General features: G+C 43.5%; 1 protein-coding gene and 1 pseudogene across 1 annotated transcript in view; one reads left to right on the top strand and one right to left on the bottom strand.

Annotated features, from left to right (window-relative positions):
* MRPL48 (mitochondrial ribosomal protein L48) overlaps window positions 1–26,700 on the top strand; it is a 63,476-nt gene that overhangs the window by 21,151 nt on the left and 15,625 nt on the right. The window contains exon 11 of the mRNA XM_017885211.1: window positions 18,494–18,663. Within this exon, the coding sequence (XP_017740700.1) occupies window positions 18,494–18,663 (170 nt within the window). The remainder of the gene's footprint in view (window positions 1–18,493; window positions 18,664–26,700) is intronic.
* Window positions 24,619–25,126, bottom strand: LOC108537605 (coiled-coil domain-containing protein 58 pseudogene; annotated as a pseudogene).

The following is a 26,700-nucleotide window of genomic DNA, read 5'->3' as shown; positions in this document are numbered from 1 at the left end:
TTTTTTTTTCAGACGGAGTCTTGCTCTGTCGCCCAGGCTAGAGTGCAGTGGCCGGATCTCAGCTCACTGCAAGCTCCGCCTCCTGGGTTTTTACACCATTCTCCTGCCTCAGCCTCCCGAGTAGCTGGGACTACAGGCGCCCGCCACGTTGCCCGGCTAGTTTTTTGTATTTTTTAGTAGAGTCGGGGTTTCACCATGTTAGCCAGGATGGTCTTGATCTCCTGACCTCGTGATCCACCCGTCTCGGCCTCCCAAAGTGCTGGGATTACAGGCTTGAGCCACCGCGCCCGGCCCGTTTTTATCAGACTTTTCACAAAGGTTGAGAAATCTGGATTAGAATATCTCCAAGACTAGAATTTCAACTTGTATGTCATGTAACTTCATGATGTTGTGCAGTATTTGTTGAATATCTATTATGTGCTAGGAACTCTTGATGCCTTGCCTATTCAAGAGTGAGTTGCAAAATAATTCTTTTTTTTTTAATTTTTTTTTTTAATAGAATCTGCTGTATAGGCTGGAGTGCAGTGGTGCCATCTCGGCTCACTACAACCTCCGCCTCCTGCGCTCAAGAGATCCTCCCATCTCAGCCTCCTGAGCAGCTGGGACTACAAGCACACATCACCACACCCGGCTAAGTTTTGTGTTTTTTTGTAGAGGCAGTATTTTGCCATGTTGCCCAGGCTGATCTCGAACTCCTGAGCTGAAGCGATACACCTGTCTCAGCCTCCCAAAGTACTAGGATTACAGAGATGAGCCATCATGCCTGGCAAAATAGTTTTACAAAGTAGATGAACAAGATGTAGTTCATTCTCAGAGGGAGCTGGTAAACCAACAGAGGTAACACACAGACATTGTACTTCCAGGCAGAAAGTGACAAGTGCTAAAAGGAAGATACAAAATGCTATAAAAATTCGGAAGGAATGATTTGCACCCTTTTGAAGTTGTGACACCTTAGAGTAAATTATTGAAGTTGTTTTATTTTGAGACATCCCTTCTTTTTTTTTTTTTTTTTAAGTAATAAGCATCCTTTTATTTGCCGACACCATTACAAAAAGTGATTACATTTGCAACAAAAAAGTGTTTTCTTGAGTTGAAGTCAGAGGCAGTTACTTCCCAAAATGTTAAGTAAAACAGTGTACACATCAATGAGCCATCCCCTTCTAAAAGTCCCACATAACATAGTGGGAAATAAAATTAGTTTTATTTGAGGGTGACTTTTTTGGCTGTTTTAAAAAAGTTTCTTAGAATCTTCTCTCTCAGATAATTTTCTGCATATGTCATGCTCTGACCCACTCCATTAACGTGGTATAAAAGGAAGCTTAATGCCATCTGTCCCGCCATTCCTCTCCAGCATCTTCTCCACTCTCCTGGATACCATGCTTTAATTGTATTGGGCCTCTTGTTTTTCCTCCAAGTCATTATACTTTTTCAAGGCTCACAAGCTGTTCTGTCTACTTGGAAGATCTCCCCTTCTTCACCTGGCTAATTCCTCTTCAACCTTTAAAGCTCAGTGAGAAAGCAGGGTGTGGAGGGACACAAACAAATTTCTCCTTCTAAGAAACTTTCCTGGATTCCCTGCACTGAGTTACTTTTCTTTCTTCCTTCCTTCCTTCCTTCCTCCCTCCCTCCCTCCCTTCCTTTCTTTCTTCTTTCTTTCTTTCTTTCTTTCTTTCTCTCTCTCTTTCTTTTTTCTTTCTTCCTTTCCTTTCCTTTCCTTTCCTTTTTCCTTTCCTTTTTCCTTTCCTTTCCTTTCCTTTCTTTCCTTCCTTCTTTTTCTTTCTTTCTTTCTTTCGTTCTTTTTAAAATTTGAGACATTGTCTCACTCTGCTGCCCAGGCTGGAATGCAGTGGTGTGATCATGGCCCACTGCCCCTTGAACTCTTAGGTTCAAGCGATCTTTTTGCCTCAGCTTCTCAGTAGCTGGGACTACTTGGTGGCACATGCCACCAAACCTGGCTAATTTTTAGAAATTTTTGTAGAGACAGGGTCTCACTATGGTGCCCATGCTAGTCTTCTAGTCCTGGGCTCAAGTGATCCTCCCACTTTGGCCTCTCAAGTGCTGGGATTACTGGTGGGAACCACCATGCCCAGCCCTGAGTTGCTTTTCTTACCGTGAGCTGTCAGAGTTCCTTGTACTTCCTCTGTTCTAGGAAAACTGCTCTATGTTTTAATCATCTGGGTATTTTTGTTGTTTTTGTTTTTTTTTTTTTTGAGACAGGTTCTTGTTCTGTCACCCAGGCTGGAATGCGCTGGTGGAATGGCTCACTGCAATCTCTGCCTCCCAGGCTCAAATGATTCTCCCTCCTCAGCCTCCTGAGTAGCTTGGACTACAGGAGTATACCACTACACCCGGCTCATTATATTTTTGTAGAGATGGTGGTCTCGCTATGTTGCCCAGGCTGGTCTCGAACTCCAGGACTTAAGTGATCCGCCTGCCTCAGCCTCCCAAAGTACTAGGATTATAGGAGTGAGCCACCGCACCTGGCCTTAACCATCTATTTTGATGACTATGTTCCCTTTTAGGTTATGAGGTCCCTAAGGGTAGAAGTCTCATTTTTCTTTATATCCTCAGTGTCCAGAACATGGCCTGGCATCAAGAAGAGGACAGTAAATATTGATTGAGCTAAACTGAAATGTGGTTATTGGAGCTGCCCTGTGGTTTTATAAATCACATTTCTCAAATACAACCCACTATCTGCAAACACCTGGCTCCAGATGACCCTGGTTGTTTGAATGGATTGGATGCTCCCTTTGTTTAGGGCTGTAGGCTTTTCTCTGATGTTATTGCGTGTCCCAGGGTGGCTAGTACTGTAGTGCTGGATACTGGAGTAAGTTGCTCCAGCCTCTTGGCTTCCTGCACGGGACAGCACAGTGGAAGCTTTCATCTACCACTTTACAGAGGCTCTGTCCTGAGTTCCTCTCTCTTATCCCTCTGGGGAACTGGACTAGTTAAACTAGATGGAATCTTTTGTGACCTCCTTTCTTTCTCTCCCTAAGCCTAGAAAAAAAATAAGTTGGCTAGATTCCCATTTTTTCCTCTCTGGGTCTCAGTCTGGCCCCTCTACTCTCGTGAGCCCAACATCCCTAAGACAAGAGTAAATCCTCATGCTCATGCACAAAGTACCCAACCCATGTCCCGTTTCTGCTCCTTCATTCCTCCTTCAAAAGGTCCCACACTCAGTTTTATGACTTCTGCACCTTGGGAAGGAAAGGGGGGTATCTACTTCATCTCAGCTTTCCTTGTTAATACCCTCCCTCCCTCCCTCCCTTCCTTCCTTCCTTCCATTTTTTTTTTTTTTTTTTCAGATGAAGTCTCCCTCTGTCGCCCAGGCTGGAGTTCAGTGGTGCCATCTTGGCTTACTGCAATGTCCACCTTCTGGGTTCACGCAATTGTACTCCCTCAGCCTCCTGAGTAGCTGGGATTACAGGCATGCGCTACAATGCCCAGGTAATTTTTGTATTTTTAGTAGAGATGGGGTTTCATCATGTTGGCCAGGCTGGTCTCAAACTCCTGACCTCAGGTAAACCGCCTTGGCCTCCGTAAGAGCTGGAATTATAGGCATGAGCCACTGCGCCCAGCCTGTTTTTATCTCTTTCTTAACATGGCCCAGTTTATACTACTAAGTAGCTTCCCATCCTTCCATCCCATGCCCTTGTCCTTGATGCTTTTTTGAGGGAGTAGATGAGAGATAAAAATGAGGCTTTTCTTGGGTGGCAGCAAGGGGGATCACAATAAATGTGGTATTTCAGCTCGCTTACAGTATGGACCTGACCTCCTTCTCAGTGATCTCCCTTTTTGCAGCTTGTATTTCAAGCATGTTTTCTCATACACCCATGCTCTTTCCTGCCTTTCTGCCTTTGCACATGCTCTTTCCTTTGTGTGGGATGATACCCTCCCTTTTTTCTCTTGGTGCTCATCCTGTAAGACCCATCTGGACCTGTGGCAGTGAATGATCACATTTTAGAGCGTATCTCCACACCTAGCATCCAGTCTCAATGTGTAGATCTCATTATTCCTTAAAGGCCCTGCATCATTCAGTTGAATTTAAAAGGCTTCAGATATTTGGAGTGACTTATATTTGATAGAAGTAAAAATAAGGCCGGGCGCGGTGGCTCATGCCTATAATCCCAGCACTTTGGGAGGCCAAGGCGTGCGGATCACCTGAGGTCAGGAGTTTGAGACCAGCCTGACCAACATGGTGAAACTCCGTCTCTACTAAAAATGCAAAATTAGCTGGGCATGGTGGTGCATGCCTGTAATCTCAGCTACTTGGGAGGCTAAGGCAGGAGAATCACTTGAGCCAGGGAGGTGGAGGTTGCAGTGAGCCGAGATCATTCCATTGCACTCCAGCCTGGGCAACAAGAGCAAAACTCTGTCTCAAAAACAAAAAAAAGTAAAAACAATAATAGTCATTCATATTTGTATAGCACCGGGTCATTTTTCCCAAGACCATTTACTTACTTGCCCTCAGCTGTTGTCCACCTTCCAGTCTTGGGGTAATGGCAGCTTAATCTGAAATTTGCCAAGAGAAAGATATGGGAGGATGAAATGGAGGCAACATGAATTTCTGTCACTTTGTTATATGTTCTTATTTCCAGGCCTTGGAGCAAGAGAGTTAGGTATATCTTCTGTAACTCAGACAATTTTCTTCCTCTTTGCAGAACGGCCCCTAGGAATCAAGATAGCTTTTCTTTTGGAAACTTCATACTGTTTTTAGTGTTGACAGAGAAGAGGTGTCTGCCATTTCTGTCACCTATTTATTTTGTTGTGGCACCCATAATAGATCAGGTCTTACAGCCACAAATCTGTGAGGAGATTGGAATCATTCCCAGATAAATCAGCAGGTCAGAATCACTTTATGGTTATAGTCTTAGCTTCTTGAGAGCTTGTCTGGAGGTTGTAGCAAGGGAGTGCAGTTAGTTATACACCCTTGACTAAGGACCGGTCCTCCTCTATTGGGGATGGTTGTCCTTTTCAACTGAACTTGCAGCTTCAGGAGGGACGCACATGGAGTGGTAAGGGAGGAAGGTGACACCAGCCTAGCCAGCCAGATCAGCCGAATCAACCCTGGCAATCAGTGGGGTGACAGATGTCACAGCCAGATCACCCTCACATCTGGTCCTACCTTCTTGATAACAAAACAATTGGTTTTGCTGGTCTAGAAACTGTAGGGCTAGACATGTATTATAGGACTGGCTTAGGGAGAGTTACTTTATATTAGCACCCATGTATTCACTCATTTATTTCTTGTAACTCATTAAAAGAAAAACCATAATTGAGAATCTACTATATGCCACGTATTATGCTGAGTATCCATAATGCTCAGGTAAATGGGACATAGTCCTACAAAAAGTATAAAGTCTGCTGGGAAAGTTAGTGCTCAAAAGTGTAACTAAATACTTGTGGCAAGTGCTTTACTAGGGGAATAAAGTAAATATCAAGAGAGCAAAGATAAGCAATTCCTTCACAATGTTTTACATGGTAAATACATACAATTTTTTTTTTTTTTTTGAGACGGAGTCTTGCTCTGTCGCCCAGGCTGGAGTGCAGTGGCTGGATCTCAGCTCACTGCAAGCTCCGCCTCCTGGGTTTACACCATTCTCCTGCCTCAGCCTCCCTAGTAGCTGGGACTGCATTAGCTGGGACTACAGGCGCCCACCACCTCGCCAGGCTAGATTTTTTTTTGTATTTTTTAGTAGAGACGGGGTTTCACCAAGTTAGCCAGGATGGTCTTGATCTCCTGACCTCGTGATCCACCCGTCTCGGCCTCCCAAAAGTGCTGGGATTACAGGCTTGAGCCACCGCGCCCGGCCCATACAATTTTAAAAACCAAAATGAAACAATTCTCCCCGAAAGGGTCAGTGAAGGTGTTATGGAGTTCAGCTCAACAAACATTTATTAAATGCCACCTGTATTCTTGGCACTGGGTAGGTAAAGCTGAACTGGACACTCCTCTGGCAGTATCTAGTTACTTGGGGTAGCTGTTTGACACAGGGCTGTAAAGAACATTAAAAAGCTCCCCAGGGCTTTTCTAAGTACAGGGAGTGACTCCTGTGAAGACCTGACTCTGCCTGTGCCATTAGAGCTCCTGATCTGCAGCCTGCTGGGAGTCTTGCCCTGTGTCACCAAATTACAATGGTGTCTGATTTTTAGAGGAATTCATGTTTGCTATGAATAATAGTAATAACCCTTTTCCATTCTGAAAGTACTTTGGCATCCATTATCTCAGACCCTTGCAAGCCATATTCCCTTGGAACATTGGTAGTACTAGAGCCAAACCCTTCTTCAAGCTGAATAATAATAGTCCTTCCCATTTTAGAAACATATTAAATGAATGGATAGAATTTTGTAAATTTCATACATTCCTCCTATCAGTTTTTTGGTGAAAATAAATATTAACAGAGAAATTCAGTTATGTTTTTTTTTTTTTTAATTACTATTTTTTTCAGAGACAGGGTCTTGCTCTGTTGCCCAGGTTGGAGTGTAGTGGTGCAGTCATAGCACACTGTACCCTCAACCTCTTAGGCTCAAGTGATCTCACCCCAGCCTCCAGAGTAGCTGGGACTACAGGTGTGTACCACTACGTCTTGCTAATATTTTTATTTTTAATATTGATTAATTTTTTGAGATGGCTCACTCTGTCATCTAGGCTGGAGTGCTGTGGCATGATTATGGCTCACTCACTGCAGCCTTGACCTCTCTGGCTCAGGTAATCTTCCCTCCTCAGCATCCTAATTAACTGGGATTATAGGTGCTCCCTGCCACACTCTGTAAAGATAGGGTTTCAGCATGTTGCCCAGGCTGGTCTCGAACTCCTGGACTCGAGTGATATGCCTGCCTTAGGCTCCTAAAGTGTTGGGATTACAAGTGTGAGTCACCACAGCTGGCCTAGAATTCATTTCAGTTCAACTCAACATTTAATATTTTGGGGCTCTAGGAATAGAAAGATTAATGAGACATAGTACCTTCCTACATGAATTGTGGTAGTAGTTTAGGTACCATAATAGAGAGACCTACAATACCAGGGGCTTAAGAAAGATAGAAATTTCTTTCTTTCTCACATAAAGGTATAAGCAGATACTCCAGCTTTTTGTTTTGCCATACTTATCATATTGCTTCTATCTCATGGTATGAGATGGCTGCTCCCTCTTTAGCCACTATGTTCACATTTCAGGCAGCAGGAAGGGGAAAGGGGAAACAGTGGTCATCATGTCTCTTTTCTTTGTTTTTTGTTTTTGTTGTTCTTGTTTTATTTTGTTTGTTTTTGCTGTTTTTTTCTTTTTTGTTTTGTTTTTTTGAGATGGAGTCTTGCTCTGTCGCCCAGGCTGGAGTGCAATGGCGTGATCTCAGCTCACTGCAACCTCCACCTCCTGGGTTCAAGTGATTCTCCTGCCTCAGCCTCCCGAGTAGCTGGGACTACAGGTGCGTGTCACCACACCCAGCTAATTTTTTGTATTTTTGGTAGAGACAGGGTTTCACTGTGTTGACCAGGTTGCTCTCGATCTCCTGACCTCAGGTCATCTGCCCGCCTCGGCCTCCCAAAGTGCTGGGATTACAGGCATGAGCCACTGTGTCTGGCCTGTTTTGTTTTTTTTTTTTTTTGAGACAGGATCTCATTTTGTCATCCAGCCTGGAGTGTATTTGTGTGATTATAGTTCACTGCAACCTCAAACTCTTGAGTTTAAGTGATCCTGCAGCCTCAGCCTCCTGAGTAGCTGGGACCACAGGTACATGCCATCACACAGAGCTAATTTTTTAATTTTTTTGTGGAGATAGGGTCTTGCCATATTGCCCAGGCTTGTCTCAAACTTCTGGGCTCAAGCAATCTACCGACCTTGGCCTCCCAAAGTGCTGGGATTACAGGTGTGAGCCACTGTGCCCAGCCATGTTGTCTTTTTTTTTTGAGACGAAGTCTCACTCTATCACCAGACTGGAGTGCTGTGGTGTGATCTCAGCTCACTGCAACCTCCGACTCCCTGGTTCAAGCAATTCTCCTGCCTCAGCCTTCTGAGTAGCTGGGATTACAGGCACGCGCTACCATACCAGGCAGATTTTTGTATTTTTAGTAGAGGCAGAGTTTCACCATGTTGGCTAGGATGGTCTCAATCTCCTGACCTCGTGATCTGCCTGCCTCAGCCTCCCAAAGTGCTGGGATTACAGGCGTGAGCCACCACGCCCAGCCTGTCTTTCTTTAGAGTAATTGAACTAGCACTTCGTAAACTGCAGGTGCTTAATAAATTCTTCATTTTGTAAAATTTACCAGTTGGAAATTGGGACCATGCTTACCTCCAATATGTAGTAGTAACAGTAATGTCCCATCTATGTACACTACACAACCTCTTTTAAAAATGTCATTTATGGGCCGGGCGCGGTGGCTCAAGCCTGTAATCCCAGCACTTTGGGAGGCCGAGGCGGGCGGATCATGAGGTCAGGAGATCGAGACCATCCTGGCTAATACGGTGAAACCCCGTCTCTACTAAAAAATACAAAAAACTAGCCGGGCGACGAGGCGGGCGCCTGTAGTCCCAGCTACTCGGGAGGCTGAGACAGGAGAATAGCGTGAACCCGGGAGGCGGAGCTTGCAGTGAGCTGAGATCCGGCCACTGCACTCCAGCCTGGGCGGCAGAGCGAGACTCCGTCTCAAAAAAAAAAAAAAAAAAAAAAAAAAAAAAAAAAAAAATGTCATTTATGGCAGGACTCAGTGACTCACACCTGTAATCCTAGCACTTTAGGAGGTGGAGGCTGGTGGATCACCTGAGTTCAGGAGTTTGAGACCAGCCTGGCCAACAAGGTGAAACACCGTTTCTACTAAAAGTACAAAATTGCCCAGACATGGTGGCAAATGCCTGTAACCACAGCTACTCGGAAGGCTGAGGCACGAGAATTGCTTCAACTCTGGAAGTGAAGGTTGCAGTGAGTCGAGATCACGCCGCTACACCCTAGCCTGAGAGACAGAGTGAGACTGCCTCAAAATAATAATAATTTAAAAATGCCATTTATTTATTTTTTTATTTATTTTTAATTAATTTTTTTGAGACAGGCCCTTGCTGTCACCCAGTTTGGAGTGCAGTGGCATGATCTTGGCTCACTGCAACCTTCTCCCAGGTTCAAGCAATTCTTGTGCCTCGGTTTCCCAAGTAGCCAGGATTACATGTGTGCACCACGCCCAGCTAATTTTTGTAGTTTTATTTTTATTTATTTACTTTTTTTGAGACAGGGGCTCACCCTAGACTCTGTCGCCCAGGGTGGAGCGCAGTGGCACCATCTCGGCTCACTGCAACCTCTAGCTCCGGGGTTCAAGCAATTCTGGTGCCTCAGCCTCCCGAGTAGCTGGGACTACAGGCGCCCGGCTGCAATCTCTACCTCCCGGTTCAAGCGATTCTCCCTGCCTTAACCTCCCAAGCAGATGGGATTACAGGCACTCACCACCACACGCCCAGCTAATTTTTTGTATTTTTAGTAGAGACGGGTTTTCACCATGTTGGCCAGTCTGGTCTCAAACTTCTGACCTCAGGTTTTCCCCTCACCTTGCCCTTCTAAAATGCCAGGATTACAGGCATAAGCTACCGTGCCCTGCCAAAAATGCCACTTCTTATTATATACCAGGTGCTATAAGTACTGTGTGCCAGGCTTTAAAGACATTATTGCATTTTATAGCCTTTTATTTTGTTTTGTTTTTTTTTTTTGAGACGGAGTCTTGCTCTGTCACCCAGGCTGGACTGCAGTGGCTGGATCTCAGCTCCCTGCAAGCTCCGCCTCCCGGGTTCACGCTGTTCTCCTGCTTCAGCCTCCGGAGTAGCTGGGACTACAGGCGCCCACCACCTCGCCTGGCTAGTATTTTTGTATTTTTTCGTAGAGACGGGGTTTCACCGTGTTAGCCAGGATGGTCTCGATCTCCTGACCTCGTGATCTGCCCGTCTGGGCCTCCCAAAGTGCTGGGATTACAGGCTTGAGCCACCGCACCCGGCTGCATTTTATAGCCTTTTAAACCTATTTATTATTTAAGCCTTAGAGTATCATATGGTTATTCGAGACCCTGTTTGAGGAATCCAAGACTCAGAGAAAGATTAAATGATGTACCCACGTGGCTAGAAGTTTTCAGAGCCGATATTTGGAGTGAGGATGGCCAGAATTCATCTAACATATCTAGTATTTCCATTTCATATAAATTCACTCTATTACGCTCACAATAACTTTAGCTGTTACAGATGAGGAAACTGAGGCCTAGAGAGATCACACAATGTCATGTAGTGACTAAGCAGATAGTTAGGATTTGAGGTCAGATTTTCTATGGCTTCCATCTAAGTCTAGTGCACTTTATATAGCATCAGGCCATGCCTCCTTGCTACCCCAGTCAGAGCCAGGCCTTTTGTCCACATGTCTCTCAAGTGTATAACACCAGGTTATAAAATACTTGATCGCTGTGTACCTCACAGCTCATTATGGACTATTCATGGTACTAACCCCAAATCATTCAAATCCTCGGGTGTAAATTTTGTTATTTTTATCACCATAATTTCTGGAAGCTGAATATGCTGTAGGCATATCAGCCTTTTTGTTTGAGGATTCAGATAATGGATAATTCTTACCCAACTTTCTCACCCTGGAGAGTGTCATTTACAGCGATAGGTAGATACTATCACTTTAGAGGAGAGAGCCTGGGCTTGGGGCTGCAGACTCGGCTTCCAGTTCTGGATAGACATAAAGTGGTTACCTTTGTCCTTTTCTTGCTGTTATAACCTTACACAAACCATTTTCCTTTTCTGGGTCTCAACTTACTCCTTGTGTAGAATTAGGGGGAAGGAGAGACTCAGTTATCTCTAAGATCCTTTCCAGCTGTAACAGGCTGTGATTCTAATTTGATTTCTTTATCTGCTCTTTCCAGCAAAATTTCTCAGTAACCTTGGGCAAGTAACTTACCTTCAGAGGACCTCAGTTTTCTATCTGTGAAATAGGGGTAATAATGTGAACATTTCTGTACAAAACTTGTTTCATAATTTACCCTATAGTCTATTTGGGGGACCACAGTGCAGTCCTGCAGGGATCTAAGAATGACAATCCTGGGCCATCCCTTAGTGAATCCAGGCCATAGGAGTGTCAACGTTTGATGATGGATAGTAGGCCATCCTCCCTACTACGTTTCTCCTAGCTTCCTTTCCTTTCCTGCCTGGCTGGCCTTCATGTGCAGTCAGGTTGGGCTTCCCAAAACACAGCTTTATTCATGCATATCCTTTGCACAGATTTATTTATTTAGAGACAGAGTCTCGCACTGTTGCCCGGGTGGCGTGATCTTGGGTCACTGTTGCCTCCGCCTCCCGGGTTCAAGTGATTCTCCTGCCTCAGCCTCCTGAATAGCTGGAACTACAGGCACCTGCCACCACTCCCAGCTAATTTTTTGTATTTTTAGTAGAGATGGGGTTTCACCATGTTGGCCAGGCTGGTCTTGAACTCCTGACCTCGTGATCTGCCTGCCTTATCCTCCCAAAGTGCTGGGATTACAGGCATGAGCCACCGCTCCTGGCCCACAGAGATATCTTTAATAGCTCCTCATGGCATTCATGAAGGCCTGAACTCAATCAGTAGGAGTAGAGAGAATGGGGATGGATGTGAGAAAAATTGTGTAAATAAAATGACAGAAACTAGCATCTGGTATTATATGCAGTTAAGCTCTTGCTGGCTATGCTGTGCCCTGGCTCAGAACTGAAATATGCACTGTAATATCACAATGGGATCCTGATCATGTGAATTGGTTCAGGTAGATCTAGGCCAACATGGAAAAGCAAGTGAGATGCCAAGAGGGACACTGGGATTAGCTTTCTTTTCTTTGTTCCCCTAAAGCAATACCTTTGGAGAGTCCTGGCATTTTCTGTCATTAAGAAAAGCCTCCTACAGGCTTCAGAGAAGCTCCTCCCCTCTCTGCTGGAAAATTTCAGCCACTCTCCATTGCATTCTGACTTTAGCATTCTACACAGCTCTTACTGCAGTGCTGCCTGTCACAATGAGAAGTCCTGATTGCTGCATTTGGCCATGAGTGTGTTGGTCTCTGAAGAAGAGAGAGCCGAATGCCTGCATGTTGGTGGTTGGTTTCTAGAGGTTGGCTTCCCACTCACAGCAAGGTCTAGCACCCTGGGGTGGCCACCACTGTTAAGAACTTTAGTAATGCAGAGGAAAAATTCCTGCACTGGGAATCAGGAGGTCTGGATTTTAGTTCCTGGCGTCTGTCTTGTCTGGCTCCATGATTCTGGGAAGCACATTTATCTGTTTGGGTTTCATATTCTTCCCTTGCAAAGATGAAGAACCAGGACAAAATCGTCTCTAAATTCCTTCCCATTCTAAAATTTTAAAATAATGACTCATTGTATGTTTTCTCTTTACTGGGCCCTGTGCTAGGTATGAGGAATATAAAGTGAAAATAATAATAAAAGTTAATGTTTAGTGTTTAAATATGTGCCACAGATTGTATTAACCATTTTACATATGGTATTTTGTTCAATTCTCAAAACATTCTTGTGAGATCAGGTCTATCATCAGTATTACTGGCCTTGTAAAAGGACCATTTCTTTCTCTTCTGTATGCTTCTCCAAACTGGGTTCCTGCTCTCTATAGGTTGACCTTCAGAGCAGCAGTGTAAGGGAACCATTCCAGGTGCTCTATTAGGAACAATGCTGCTGTGGAAGCCACTAGACTGTTGGCTATTAGATGGGGTGACTTAAGACATATCAGTAGAGATAGTTTTTTTTTTTCTTAAAAAAATAATTCTGCCTCATAGCAAGACTTACTACAAATCTCCAATTATTAGGACATGGTGGGTATCATCTCATGGATAGACAAATAGCCCAATGGAACACAAGAGTAGAGAAACAAATGCATATATCTCTGGGTGCTTGTTATATGACATCGGTGGCACTGTAAAGCAGTGTGGCTGGGTCATTTCGGCTGGATGATCATGTGAAAACAAAAAATAGGGCCGGGCGCGGTGGCTCAAGCCTGTAATCCCAGCACTTTGGGAGGCCGAGGCGGGCGGATCACGAGGTCAGGAGATCGAGACCATCCTGGCTAACACGGTGAAACCCCGTCTCTACTAAAAAATACAAAATCTAGCCGGGCGAGGTGGCGGGCACCTGTAGTCCCAGCTACTCCGGAGGCTGAGGCAGGAGAATGGCGGGAACCCGGGAGGCGGAGCTTGCGGTGAACTGAGATCCGGCCACTGCACTCCACCCCCGGCGATAGAGCGAGACTCCGTCTCAAAAAAAAAAAAAAGAAAAGAAAAGAAAACAAAAAATAACTCTTGACCCTATTTCGCATCACACACAGAAATGACTTAAAGATGGATTATGGATCTAAATGTAAATATTAAAATAATAAAACTGCTAGAAGGTAAAATACAAGGGAATCTCCAATTATCTTAAGGTAGGCAAAGATTTCTTTCTTTGACACAAAAATCCCTATAACCATAAAAGATGAATACAGTGGACTACATTAAAAATAAGAACTTAAGTTCAACTTCAGGCCTGGTGTGGTAACTCACTCCTATAATCCCAGCACTTTGGGAGGCTGAGGTGGAAGGATCACTTGAGGTCAGGAGTTTGAGACCTGCCTGGGCAACTGAGTGAAACCCCATCTCTACAAAAAATTTTAAGAATTAGTCAGGCATGATAATGTGCACTGTAGTCCCAGATACTTGGGAGGCTGAGGCGGGAGGATCACTTGAGACCAGGAGTTCCAGGCTGCAGTGAGCTACCATTGTGTCACTGCACTCCAACCTGGGCAATATAGTGAGGCCCTGCCCTTAAAAAAAAGAAATCTGAGCTTCGTCAGTGACAAGTTAAACCAAAAAGAGAAAATAAATAATAAATAAAAATAAAAAAAGAACTTCTTATCAAAATATACCATTATAAAGTTAAAAGGGGGCTGGAAGCTGTGGCTTATGCCTATAATCCTAATACTTTGGGGGGCCGAGGCTGGCGGATCACTTAAACCCAGGAATTTAAGACCAGTCTGGGCAATGTGGAAAAACCTTGTTTCTATAAAAAAAAAAAAATGCAAAAATTAGCTGGGCATAATGGCACATACCTGTAATCCTAGCTACTTGGGAGGCTGAGGTGTGAGGATCACTTGAGCGTAGGAGGTCGAGGCCGCAGTAAGCTGTGATTGTGCCACTGAACTCCAGCCTGGGCAACAGAGTAAGACCCTTTTTTTTTTTTTTTAAGATGGAGTCTCGTTCTGTCACCCAGGCTGGAGTGCAGGGGCGCGATCTCGGCTCACTGCAACCTCTGCCTCCCAGGTTGAAGCGATTCTCCTGCTTCAGCCTCTGGAGTAGCTGGGACTACAGGCAACCACCACCATGCCTGGCCAATTGTATTTTTAGTAGAGATGGGATTTCACCATGTTGGCCAGGCTAGTCTTGAACTCCTGACCTCAGGTGATCCGCCCACTTCTGCCTCCCAAAGTGTTGGGATTGCAGGCATGAGCCACTGTACCCGGCCAACCCTGTCTTACAAAAAATAAAATAAAAATAAAGTAAAAAGGGAAGGTACGGAGAGGGAGAAGATATTTGCAGCACGTACAAAGGATCATGTTTAGAGTATGTAAAGAGCCTCTACAAATCAATAAGAGAAAGACAACCCAATTTTTAAAATGAGCAAAATACTTGAATAGGCAGATTACAAAAGACAATATCCAAATAGCCAATAATCATATGGGAAGGTGCTCAGGCTCAACAGATATAAAGAAAATGTTAGTTAAAACCTCACTGCATTACCACTACATATCCACCAAAATGGCTAAAACAAACCCACAAGAAAACCTGACTATACTGTTTTCTAAGTATTAGGAAGAATGTAGAACAATTAGAACTCTCATACACTGCTAGTGGAAGTCTAAATTGGAAACTACTCTACAAAACTGAGAGTATCTATTAAAGGTGAACCTATAGAAACTGTGTAACTCAGTAGTTCAGCTCCCAGGTATACCCCCAACAGAAATGCATACGTATGTTTACTAAAAGATACATACTAGAACATTGGTTGCACTACTATTCATAATGGCCCCATACTGGAAATAACCCAAATTTCCACCAACATTAGAAAGGATAATTAAATTGTGGCATATTCATACAGTGGATTAGTAGCACATGAGAAGGAAAGAATTGCCATTCCACCTAATACCTGGTGAATCTTATGAACCTAATGAATGAAAGAAGACAGACACAAAAGAGAATGTATCATTCCATTTTGTGAATTTCAAAACATGCAAAATAACTATGGTTTCATAAGTCAGGATAGGGGTTACTAATTTGGGGAAAGGAGACATTTTAGGGTACTGGTAATGATCTGTTTCTTGTCTAGGGTACTGATTACAGAGGTACTTTCACTTTGTAAAAATTCATTGAGCTATGTAACTTACTTATATATTTTGGCATATTAATATATTGCAATAAAAATTTACTAAAATTCAAACATAATAGATTTTAAGATTCTAATTTTAGATTGGTAAAATATTTACACTTAAAAAATTTTGAAAACAGAAGAAAATAGTTTAAAATTCTCATTCCAACCCCCAGGCCCCAGCCACCTAGTTTCCTCACAAGCAGCCAATGATACTAGTTTTGGGGTTTTGTGTTTATTTTGTTTTGAGACATGATCTCGCTCTATCGCCCAGGCTGGAGTACAGTGGCTTAATCACCACTCACTGCAACCTCTGCCTCCCAGGCTCAAGCAGTCTTCCTGTCTCAGCCTCCCAAGGTGCTGGGACTACAGGTGTACACCACCACACCTGGCTAATTTTTGTGTTTTTTGCAGTGCTGGGGTTTTGCCATGTTGCCCAGACTGGTTCTGAACTCCTAGGCTCAGGCAATCTGCCTGTCTCAGCCTCCCAAAGTGCAGGAATTACAGGCATGAGCCACTGTGCCTAGCCAATACTATTTTTGTACATACTTCCAGAGGTTTTTTTTTAAATATGCAAGGAAATAAGTATGTATGTAATTACACACATGCACCCACACATACCTATTCTCTTTCAGCTCCCCCATTTTATATGTGTGGCAACATTTTGAACACGTTATTCTACAGTTTGCTTTTATCATTTATTTATCTTAAAGACCTTTCCAGTATCTGTACGTAAAGGAGTGGTTATTTATTTATTTATATATTTATTTAGAGATGGAGTCTCGTCTAGTTGCCCAGGTTCGAGTGCAGTGGTGGGATCTCAGCTCATTGCAACCTCTGCCTCCCAGGTTCGAGCGATTCTCCTGCCTCAGCCTCCCGAGCAGTTGGGACTACAGGCGCACACCACCACACCCAGCTAATTTTTGTATTTTTAGTAGAGATGGGCTTTCACCATATTGGCTAGGCTGGTCTCGAACTCCTGACCTCATGATCCACCTCTCTCTGCCTCCCAAAGTGCTGGGATTACAGGCGTGTGCCACCGTGCCCGGCCCCTTATTTCTTTTTACAGCTGCACAATTTACTTAATAAGTCTCCTTTCTTTTCTTTTTTGAAACAGGATCTCACTCTGTTGCACAGGTTAGGGTGCAGTTGTGTGACCACAGCTCACTGCAGCCTCAACCCCTCAGACTCAAGCCATCATCTCACCTCAGCTTCCTGAGTAGCTGGGATTACAGGCACTTGCCACAATGCCCAGCTAATTAAGAAAATTTTTCTTATAGAGTCAGGATATAGCTATATTGTCAGGGCTGCTCTTGAACCCCTTGGCTAAAGTGATCCTCCTATCTTGGCCTCAAAGTTCTGGGATTACAGGTGTCAGCCACTGTACCCAGCCATAAGTCCTTCTCTTTATGGGCATTTAGGTTAGATTATTTTCGGTTGAGGTGCTTTCTTCTTTCTGATGTATGTTGTATTAAATATTTTTTCCCAGGCTTCATTTTAACTTTTTTTTTTTTTTTTTTCTTGAGATGGAGTCTTACCCTGTCGCCCAGGCTGGAGTGCAATGGCGCCATCTCGGTTCACTGTAACCTCTACCTCCCGGGTTCAAGTGATTCTCCTGCCTCAGTCTCCTGAGTAGCTGGGATTACAGATGCGTGCCACCATGCCCGGCTAATTTTTTGTATCTTTAGTAGAGATGGGGTTTCACCATGTTGGCCAGGCTGATCTTGAACTCCTGACCTCGTGATCCATCCACCTCAGCCTCCCAAAGTGCTGGGATTACAGGCATGAACCATCATGCCCAGCCTTCATTTTAGCTTTTTACAGCAGCCTACACAAGTTGATATGTAGTGAAGCAATATTTTGTATGACAAAAAAAGGGAAGAAATCAAATAATTTTTCTACCTCTCAGTTCTCAAAAGGAATGCTGTATAGACAATTGTAGAATTTCGAGCTAGGAGGAGTAGAAGAGAACTAATGCTGAGATTCCTTTCTGTTCATTTTTTTCATGATTCTAATAAAACTCAGGATTCTCTCCTCAGAAACATGTACATGTAAAATTTTGCATATAAATTTTGGGGCTTGGCCAGTAGCAGTGGCTCACGCCTGTAATCCCAGCACTTGGGGAGGCCAAGGTGGGTGAATCACCTGAGGTCAGAAGTTTGAGACCAGTCTGGCCAACATTGGTAAAACCTCGTCTCTACTAAAATTACAAAAATTAGCTGGGTATGGCAGCGGGTACCTGTAATCCCAGCTACTTGGGAGGCTGAGGCAGGAGAGTCGCTTGAACCTGGGAGGTAGAGATTGCAGTGAGCTGAGACTGCACCATTGCACTCCAGCCTGAGCGACAAGCGTGAAACTCCATCTCAAAAACAAACAAACAAACAAACAAAAAACTGGGGGACTCATAGACCCCTTAATTCATATATGGGTTAGGAATATTTTAATCTAGGCCAGGCGTGGTGCTCACACCTGTAATCCCAGCACTTTGGGAGGCCGAGGCAAGTGGATTGCCTGAGCTCAGGAGTTCGAGACTGCCCTGGGCAGCATGGTGAAACCCCATCTCTATGAAAAATACAAAAAATTAGCTGGGCGTGGTAGTGGGCATCTGTAGTCCCAGCTACTTAGGAGGCTGAGGCATGATAATTACTTGAAGCGAGGAGGAGGAGGTTGCAGTGAGCCAAGATCGTACCACTGCCACTCCAGCCTGGGTGACAGTGTGAGACTGTCTCCAAAAAAAAGAAAAATATTTTAATCTGACATAACCCTATCAATTAACAAATTGAGTAATAGAAGGCCAGAAATGGGAGGTGAATCTCAAAACAAGGTAATAGCAGAAGACAGTTACATGTACTCATGTTCAAGTAATTCATGTATTCAAGTAATGACAGCAGTATTCTCTCTCCTTGCATTGGCTGATGTCACAACCCAGACTGACAAGGGTAGCTGCTCATTCCTTCCCAGGAGAACGTTTGTAGGTAGGGTAACCCAAGAGCAAAATGTGAACAAATTTATTAGAAAGATTGACTTTTTAAAATATCAAGATAGTATTATTAGAATTTCTTGTATAATACTTTGATTATTTTCTTTCTCTTTTGTTTTCTCTTCAGCCCAAGAAGAAGAAGGGAAAAGTGGAAGTGAGAGTCATTAATTTGGGGACAGATTATGAATATGGGGTTTTAAACATTCATCTGACTGCGTATGACATGACCCTGGCAGAGAGTTATGCCCAGTATGTTCACAACCTCTGCAACTCTCTCTCCATTAAAGTCGAGGAAAGGTATGAAGGATGCTTTTGTATGGGAAGTTCTTGGTGTGGGTAGAATGCTCTGCTTTTTTGTTAAATTAGGCTTTTGAGATACAGTTTACATGTAGTAAAATTAACTCTTTTTAGGTATATAATTTGCTACAATAAAAATATAAACTAGTTCTATTAACCTGAAAAGTTCCTGGTGCCCTGGTGTAGTCAGTCTTCTCCCTCTTCCCCACTCAAGTCCCTGGCAACCACTGACCAATTTTCTTCCTCTCTTGTTTTAACGTCTCCAGAATATCATATAAATGAAGTCACACGTATGTCGTGTTTGTGGCTGGCCTCTTTCACCTAGCATAATGTGTCTGACATTCATTCATGTTTTTGCAAGTTTTTTTTTATTGTAAAATACACATAAGTTACCAGTTTAACTATTTTTAACTGTACAGTTCAGTGATATCAAATGCATTCATAATGTTATACAAGCATCACCACCATCCATCTCCATAATGTTTTTCATCTTATAAAAATGAAACTCTAGCTGGGTGCAGTGGCTCATACCTGTAATCCCAGCACTTTGGGAGGCTAAGGTGGGAGGATCACTTGAGCCTAGGAGTTAGAGACCTGCCTGGGCAACATAGCAAGACCTCATCTCTACAAATAACAAAATTAGCTGGGCATGATGGCGTGTGCCTGTAGTCCCACCTATTTGGGAGGGTGAGGCAGGAGGATAGCTTGACTCCAGGAGGTGGAGACTGCAGTGAGCAGTGTTCTTGCCACTGCACTCCAGCCTGGGTGACAGAGTGAGACCCTGTCTCAAAATTTAAAAAAACAGGCTGGACGCGGTGGCTCATGCCTGTAATCCCAGCACTTTGGGAGGCTAAGGTGGGCAGATCGCCAGAGGTCAGGAGTTTGAGACTAGTTTGGCTAACATGGCGAAACCCCATCTCTACTAAAAATACAAAAATTAACTGGGAGCAGTGGCACGCGCCTGTAGTCCCAGCTACTTGAGAGGCTGAGGCAGCAGAATCGCTTGAACCTGAGAAGCAGAGGTTGCAGTGAGCTGAGATCGTGCCACTGCACTCAAGCGTGTAAGAGCAAGACTCCGTCTCAAAAAAAAAAAAAATTAAAAAAAAAAACACTGAAACTCTGTACCCATTAAACAATAACTTCCCATTCCCCTCCCCTAAGCTCCTGGCAACTACCCTTCTACTTTCTGTCCCTGACTTTGACTACTCTCCCTCATGTAAGTGGAATCATATAATATTTGTCTTTTTATGACTGACTTCTTTCACTTAACTTAATATCCTCAAAGGTCATCCATGTGGTAGCATATGTCAAAATTTCCTTTCTTTTTCTTTTTTTGTTTGTTGAGGCAGAGTCTCGCTCTGTCACCTGGGCTGGATTGCAGTGGTGCAATCTTAGCTCCCTGCAACCTCCGCCTCATGGCTTTTACCATGTTGGCCAGGCTGGTCTCTACTTCCTGCCTCAAGTGATTCTCCTGCCTCAGCCTCTCGAGTATCTGGGATTACAGGTGCGCACCACCACACCTGGCTAATTTTTGTATTTTCAGTAGAGATGGGGTTTCACCAACCACTTTGGCCAGGCTGGTCTCGAACTCCTGACCTCAAGTGATCGCCTGCCTCAGCCTCCCAAAGTGCTGGGATTACAAGGCATGAACCACTGTGCCCCCACCTCCTTTCTTTTTCTTTTTTTCTTTTAGAGACGTGGTCTCTGTCTCCCACCCAGGCTGGTATGCAGTGGTGCAATCATTGCTTATTGCAGCCTCAACCTCCTAGGCTCAAGCGATCCTCCTCTCTCTCTTCCAAATAGTTGGGACTACAGGCAGACACCAAGTTGCCAAGCTGATTTTTTAATTTTCCTGGTATGATCTAGTCTTCTGAATGCCTGGCTAATTTTAAAATTTTTTTGTAGAGCTGGGGCCTCACTTTGTTGCCCAGGCTTCCTTTCTTTCTTTCTTTCTTTTTTTTTTTTTTGTCTCACTCTGTTGCCCAGGCTGGAGTGCAGTGGCACAATCTCAGCTAACTGCAACCTCTGCCTCCCTCCAGCCTCCAACCTTGCCTCCAATTTCTGGATTGTATAGTAAGTTTACGTTTAACTTTATAAGAAATTGCCAAATTGTTTTCCACAATGGCTGCACCATTTTGTATTCCCACCAGCAATATATGAGAGTTCCGGAAACTCTTCATCCTGGTTAGCAGTTGGTATCATCAATTTTTAAAAAGCTATTAATAGGTTTATGGTGGTATCTCATAGTGGTGTTAATTTGCTCTTCACTAATAAATAATGATGTTGAACATCTTTTCATGTGCTTATTTGGCATCTGTGTATCTTCCCTGATGATATGTCTGTTCAAATCTTTTGTCCATTTAAAAAAATGGCTTGTTTTCTTACTGGGTTTTGAAAATTGTTCATCTCTTTTTAGATAGCAGTTTCTTTTTTTTTTTTTTCGAGACAGAATCTCGCTTTGTTGCCCAGGCTGGAGTGCAGTGGCACAATCTCGGCTCACTGCAACCTCTGCCTCCCAGGTTGAAGCGATTCTCCCAAATGTCTGCCACCATGCTTCACTAATTTTTATTTATTTATTTATTTATTTTGAGACAGAGTCTTGCTCTGTCACCCAGGCTGGAGTGCAGTGGCACAATCTCAGCTCACTGCAAACTCCGCTTCTCGGGTTCATGCCATTCTCCTTCCTCAGCCTCCTAAGTAGCTGGGACTATAGGCGTCCGCCACCACGCCTGGCTAATTTTGTTTTTGTATTTTTAGTAGAGACGGGGTTTCACCGTGTCAGCCAGGATGATCTCTATCTCCTGACCTTGTGATCTGCCCGCTTTGGCCTCCCAAAGTGCTGAGATTACAGGCGTGAGCCACCGGGCCCAGCCTCATTTTTGTACTTTTAATAGAGATGTGGTTTCACCGTGTTGGCCAGGCTTGTCTCGAACTCCTGACCACAAATGATCCACCTGCCTCGGCCTCCCAAAGTGCTGGGATTACAGGTGTGAGTCACTGCACCTGGTCACCAGTTCCTTTGCAGATATGTGTTTTGCAAATATTTTCTTCCTGTCTATGACTTATCTTGTCCTCTTAACAGTATGTCTTTTGAAGAGCAGAAGTTAAACTTAATGAAGTTCAGTTTATCAATCTTTTTCTCTTACGGTTTCTGCTTTTGCTTTTTTATATCTAAGAAATCTTTGCCTGACCCAGTCACAAAAAACATTTTCCTATGTTTTCTCCTAGAAGTTCAATAGTTTTAAGTATTGTATTTAGGTCTGTGATCCATTTTGAATTATTATTATTATTATTATTATTATTATTTATTTTTTTCTTTTTTTGAGAATTGAGTCTTGCTTGTTGCCCAGGCTGGAGTGCCAGTGGGCCGGATCTCAGCTCACGCAAAGCTACGTCCCGGGATTCACGCCATTTCTCCTGCCTCAGCCTCCCGAGTAGCTGGGACTAACGGGCGCACGCACTGCGCGCCGGCTATTTTTTGTATTTTTTAGTAGAGACGGGGTTTTCACCGTGTTAGCCAGGATGGTCCGTCGATCTCACTGACCTCGTGATCCGCCCGTCTCGGCCTCGATCCAAAGCTGCTGGGATTACCAGGCCTTGAGCCACCCGCGCCCCGCCATTTTGAATTATGTTTGTATATAGTGGTGCAAAGGTCTTTTCTTTGTTTGTTTTTGGCTTATGAATATTCAATTGTTTCCAGCACCATTTGTTGAAAAGATTTTCTTTCTCCACTGACTTATCTGAGCATCTTTGTTGACAGCCAGTTGACCGTGTATATATGGGTCTGTTTCTATGCTCTGTTCTGTTACATATATGCTTACACCTGTACACACTGTCTTGATTAGTGTAGTTTGATTACTGACTCTTTGTTCTTCTTTTTCAAAACTACTTTGGCTATTCTAGGTCCTTTGGTTTTCCATAAAAATTTTTAGAATTAGCTTGTTGATTCTACAGAAAAGAGTCTGGGCACGGTGGCTCACGCCTGTAATCCCAGCACTTTGGGAGGCCGAGGTGGGCGGATCACGAGGTCAGGAGATGGAGACCATCCTGGCTAACATGGTGAAACCCCGTCTTTACTAAAAAAAATACAAAAAATTAGCTGGGCATGGTGGCAGGCGCCTATAGTCACAGCTACTTGGGAGGCTGAGATAGGAGAATGGTGTGAACCCGGGAGGCGGAGCTTGCAGTGAGCAGAGACCGTGGGCCACTGCACTCCAGCCTGGGCGACAGAGCAAGACTCGTCTCAAAAAAAAAGAGTCTGATGGGATTTTTTTTTAGGATTGTGTTGAATCTGTAGATCAATTTGGGAATAATTGAAATCTTAATTGTTTATATTGAGTCTTCTGATTCATTAACATAGTTTATCTCTCCATTTAGATATTCTTTATCTGCTCTGCTTTTATGTATTTTTTTGATTTGTTGGAAAACTGTAGGAGAGGGAAGTAACATTTACTGCCTACCTACCTTCTCCAGTCTGGGCTCTTTACATATCTCAGTATTTCACACAGTATAGGATGCTCTCTGGTTTTCCTTAAGTAACATTAAATCCTATGGGTAGAAATTCCTTCCCTTTGTAATTTTTTTTTGTTGTTGTTGTTAATTTTGAAGACAGAGTCTTGCTCTGTCACCCAGGCTGGAATGAAGTGGCATGATCCCAGCTCACTGCTACCTCCACCTCCTGGGTTCAAGTGATTCTCTTGCCTCAGCCTCCCTCGAATAGCTGGGACTGAGCTGGAGTGCAGTGGCGCAATCTCAGCTCACTGCAACCTCTGTCTCCTGGGTTCAAGCGATTCTCCTGCTTCAGCCTCCCAAGTAGCTGAGATTACAGACGTTCCCCCACTACACCCGGCTATCTTTAGCAGAGATGGGGTTTTGCCGTGTTGGTCAGGCTGGTCTCAGGCTCCCGATCTCAGGAGATCTGCCTGCTTTGGCCTCCAGAAGTGCTGGGATTAAGGGTGTGAGCCACTGCGCCCAGGGGCAACTTCTTATCTATGTTCTGTCCTTATAGTTATAGTTTTGCCTTCTTCAGAATTCCGTACAAATAAAATCATGTAGTATTTTTCTTTTTGATTCTTTTGCTTAGCATACTGTATTTGAGATTCAACCACGTTGTTGCCTGCAAGTAGTTTGGTTTTTTTTGTTGCTGAGTAGTGTTTCATTGAAAGGATGTACCACAGTTTATTCCTTTCCTGATTGAAGGACATTTGTGTTGTTTCCAGTTTTTGGCAATTATGAATAAAACCACTATAAATATGTACGGGGTTTTGTGAGAACACACATCTTCATTTCTCTAGGAGTATGATTGTTGGGTCAAATGGTAGGTGAAGTGTATGTTTGATTTTATAAGAAATCAAGACTTGGGCACAGTGGCTCACACCTGTAATCCCAGTACTTTGGGAGGCTGAGGAGCAAGGACCGCTTGAGCTCAGGTGTTCGAGACCAGCCTGGGCAACATGGTGAAATCCTGTCTCTACATAAAAAATACAAAAATTAGCCTGGCTTGGTGGTGTGCGCCTGTAGTCCCTGCCTCTTGGGAGGCTGAGGCAGGAATATTGCTTAAGCCCGGGAGGCAGAGGTTGCAGTGAGCTGAGATTGTGCCACTGCACTCCAGCCTGGGCGACAAAGTAGAGAGCCTGTCTTAAAAACAACAACAACAAAAATGTAGCTTAGGTAGTCTGTCACTGTGGCAAGGTAGTATATGACATAGTATGTGGGTATGGCAAAGATTACACTTGGTTTTTTTTTTTTACACTGAGTCAGAAAATTATTTTAATAACAAAACTTTTTTTTTTACGGAATCATTATAAAATAGCAGTTGGTTACTCCATAACTGTCAGAATTATTTGTACTTGAGGTCTTGGCTAACTGGGGCTGAAATCAACAAAAGGTCTTGGACTGTTGGTTCACAGATCATCCTAGGTAGCCTGCCCTCTTGATATCTATCATACTTACCTCTTATGACATGACCCAGTCCTTTAAAAAACAAGTATCTCTCTTTCTTTTTTCATTCTTTGGAGGCTTGAAGTGAATTTGGCACCGTTTATTAAATACCTTCTAGCCTTTGTCTTTTACCACTTCTTCAACATTTGGTTCTGACTGCATCCATTTCAACTTTGTCTGCTCTTTCCCAGGTTGCTTTAATAACGTTAAATAGTCCAAATTATTTTCTCTCTCTTCTCGGAGGTTTTTTTACTACTTCTGAGGTCTGGGCTATACAATTTTTTATAACTCTGTTCCTACTGGCAAGAGCTGCCATCAAAGACCCCTAAATTTGTTTATAGGTTTGGCTGGCATCAGTTTTCCCTACAAAGGAAGCTGTTGGAACCTTAGTGTTTAGTTTATGTACTATTCTGTCATCAGTTGTCCTCATCACATCGAGTAATTCATGGAACTGGGCAACCTCCTCCCAGTTCACACCGCCACTGGGTGCTGCCATATTTGACAAACAAAAATTATACTTTCTTACTCATTAGATATTAATGTATTCCCATCTAACATATGTGGAAATCAAGGCTTAGAAAGGCCAAAAGCACAGAACCAATAACTTGCCTGGGTTTAAACCCAGTTCTGCCTGACAAGTATTTTCAGTTATATAGGGTCTTATTTTAAGTCCTTCAGCCAAATTTGAACTTTTAAACCTTGATACATTAGAGTACAACTGTGCTAAAAAATGTTCTTTAGAAGGTTTGATAATAAGCTGTGACTTTAGCTCTCATAGTTGACAGTACTTCAATTCTTTTAAACCTAAAAATGTGCTTTATCTCTTTCTGATGCCCCAGAGAGTTGGTTCCTCTTTCAGCACTTGACACATACCTCATGTCACTTAGTGCTCTGGTCTCGAATGATCTATTCCTGTGGCAGTTTCTCTTCCCTCTGACAGTGCGTTCCTTCTGGATGGGGACTGTGTTCTTTATTTCTTTAGCACCCACTACAAGGCCCACCATATGGGAGACATTCAGTCATGATTGAAAGAATGACAGGTTCTTGAATATCACTATACAATCCAGTTGTGTGGTATACATTTCCTAAGTTAATAAAAGGCCTTTTAATGAATTAGTTAAAAAACTATTGATTGTGGCCGGGCGTGGTGGCTCAAGCCTGTAATCTCAGCACTTTGGGAGGCCGAGACGGGCAAATCACGAGGTCAGGAGATCGAGACCATCCTGGCTAACATGGTGAAACCCCGTCTCTACTAAAAAATACAAAAAACTAGCCGGGCGAGGTGGCGGGCGCCTATAGTCCCAGCTACTCGGGAGGCTGAGGCAGGAGAATGGCGGGAACCCGGGAGGCGGAGCTTGCAGTGAGCTGAGATCCCGCCACTGCACTCCAGCCTGGGTGACAGAGCGAGACTCCGTCTCAAAAAAAAAAAGAAAAAAAAAAAAAAAAAAAACGATTGATTGAGCCTCTTCTTGCTATGTGGTAAGCACTGCACTAGACATTCTGGGAGATACTAAGGTGAACCTCCTGGTTTCAGGGAACATACACACACAGAGTGAATGCACACATACATGCATGTACATACACACCAAGAAACATAATTGTAACATAATGTGAAAGATAAACTGCAATTACAGCTCAAAGAGGCTGAGTAGCATAGTAATTTAGAGTAGTGCTTCTCAAAGTACCATTCTGAGAAGATGTCAGGAGCTTATGCCAAAATATACATTAATAATTTGTTTCCTTCATTAGGAAAGTCTTGATATTAAGAAAAAACGTGGCTGAACCAAATGGTTTGTTTAGTGACTGGTTGCACATTTCTCGTGGACTAATGACAATTAGGCTGTTCACTGGCAGCTTGTCTATGGACCGTACTTGAAGTAATATGTGGTTAAGAGTACAAGCTCTACCCACAGAATGGGAGAAAATATTTGCAAGCTATCTAGCTGACAAGGGATTAATAACCAGAATATATAAGGAGCTCAAACAACTCTATAGCAAAAAAATCTAATAATCTAATTTAAAAATGGGCAAAAGATCTGAATAGACATTTCTTAAAAGAAGATGTACAGGCTGGGCGCGGTGGCTCAAGCCTGTAAT

Source organism: Rhinopithecus bieti, unplaced genomic scaffold, assembly GCF_001698545.2.
Source record: "Rhinopithecus bieti isolate Rb0 unplaced genomic scaffold, ASM169854v2 scaffold_14549, whole genome shotgun sequence".
NCBI lineage: Eukaryota > Metazoa > Chordata > Mammalia > Primates > Cercopithecidae > Rhinopithecus > Rhinopithecus bieti.
The sequence above is the reverse complement of the archived record's forward strand: the minus strand, read 5'-3'. Positions and strand labels throughout refer to the sequence as shown.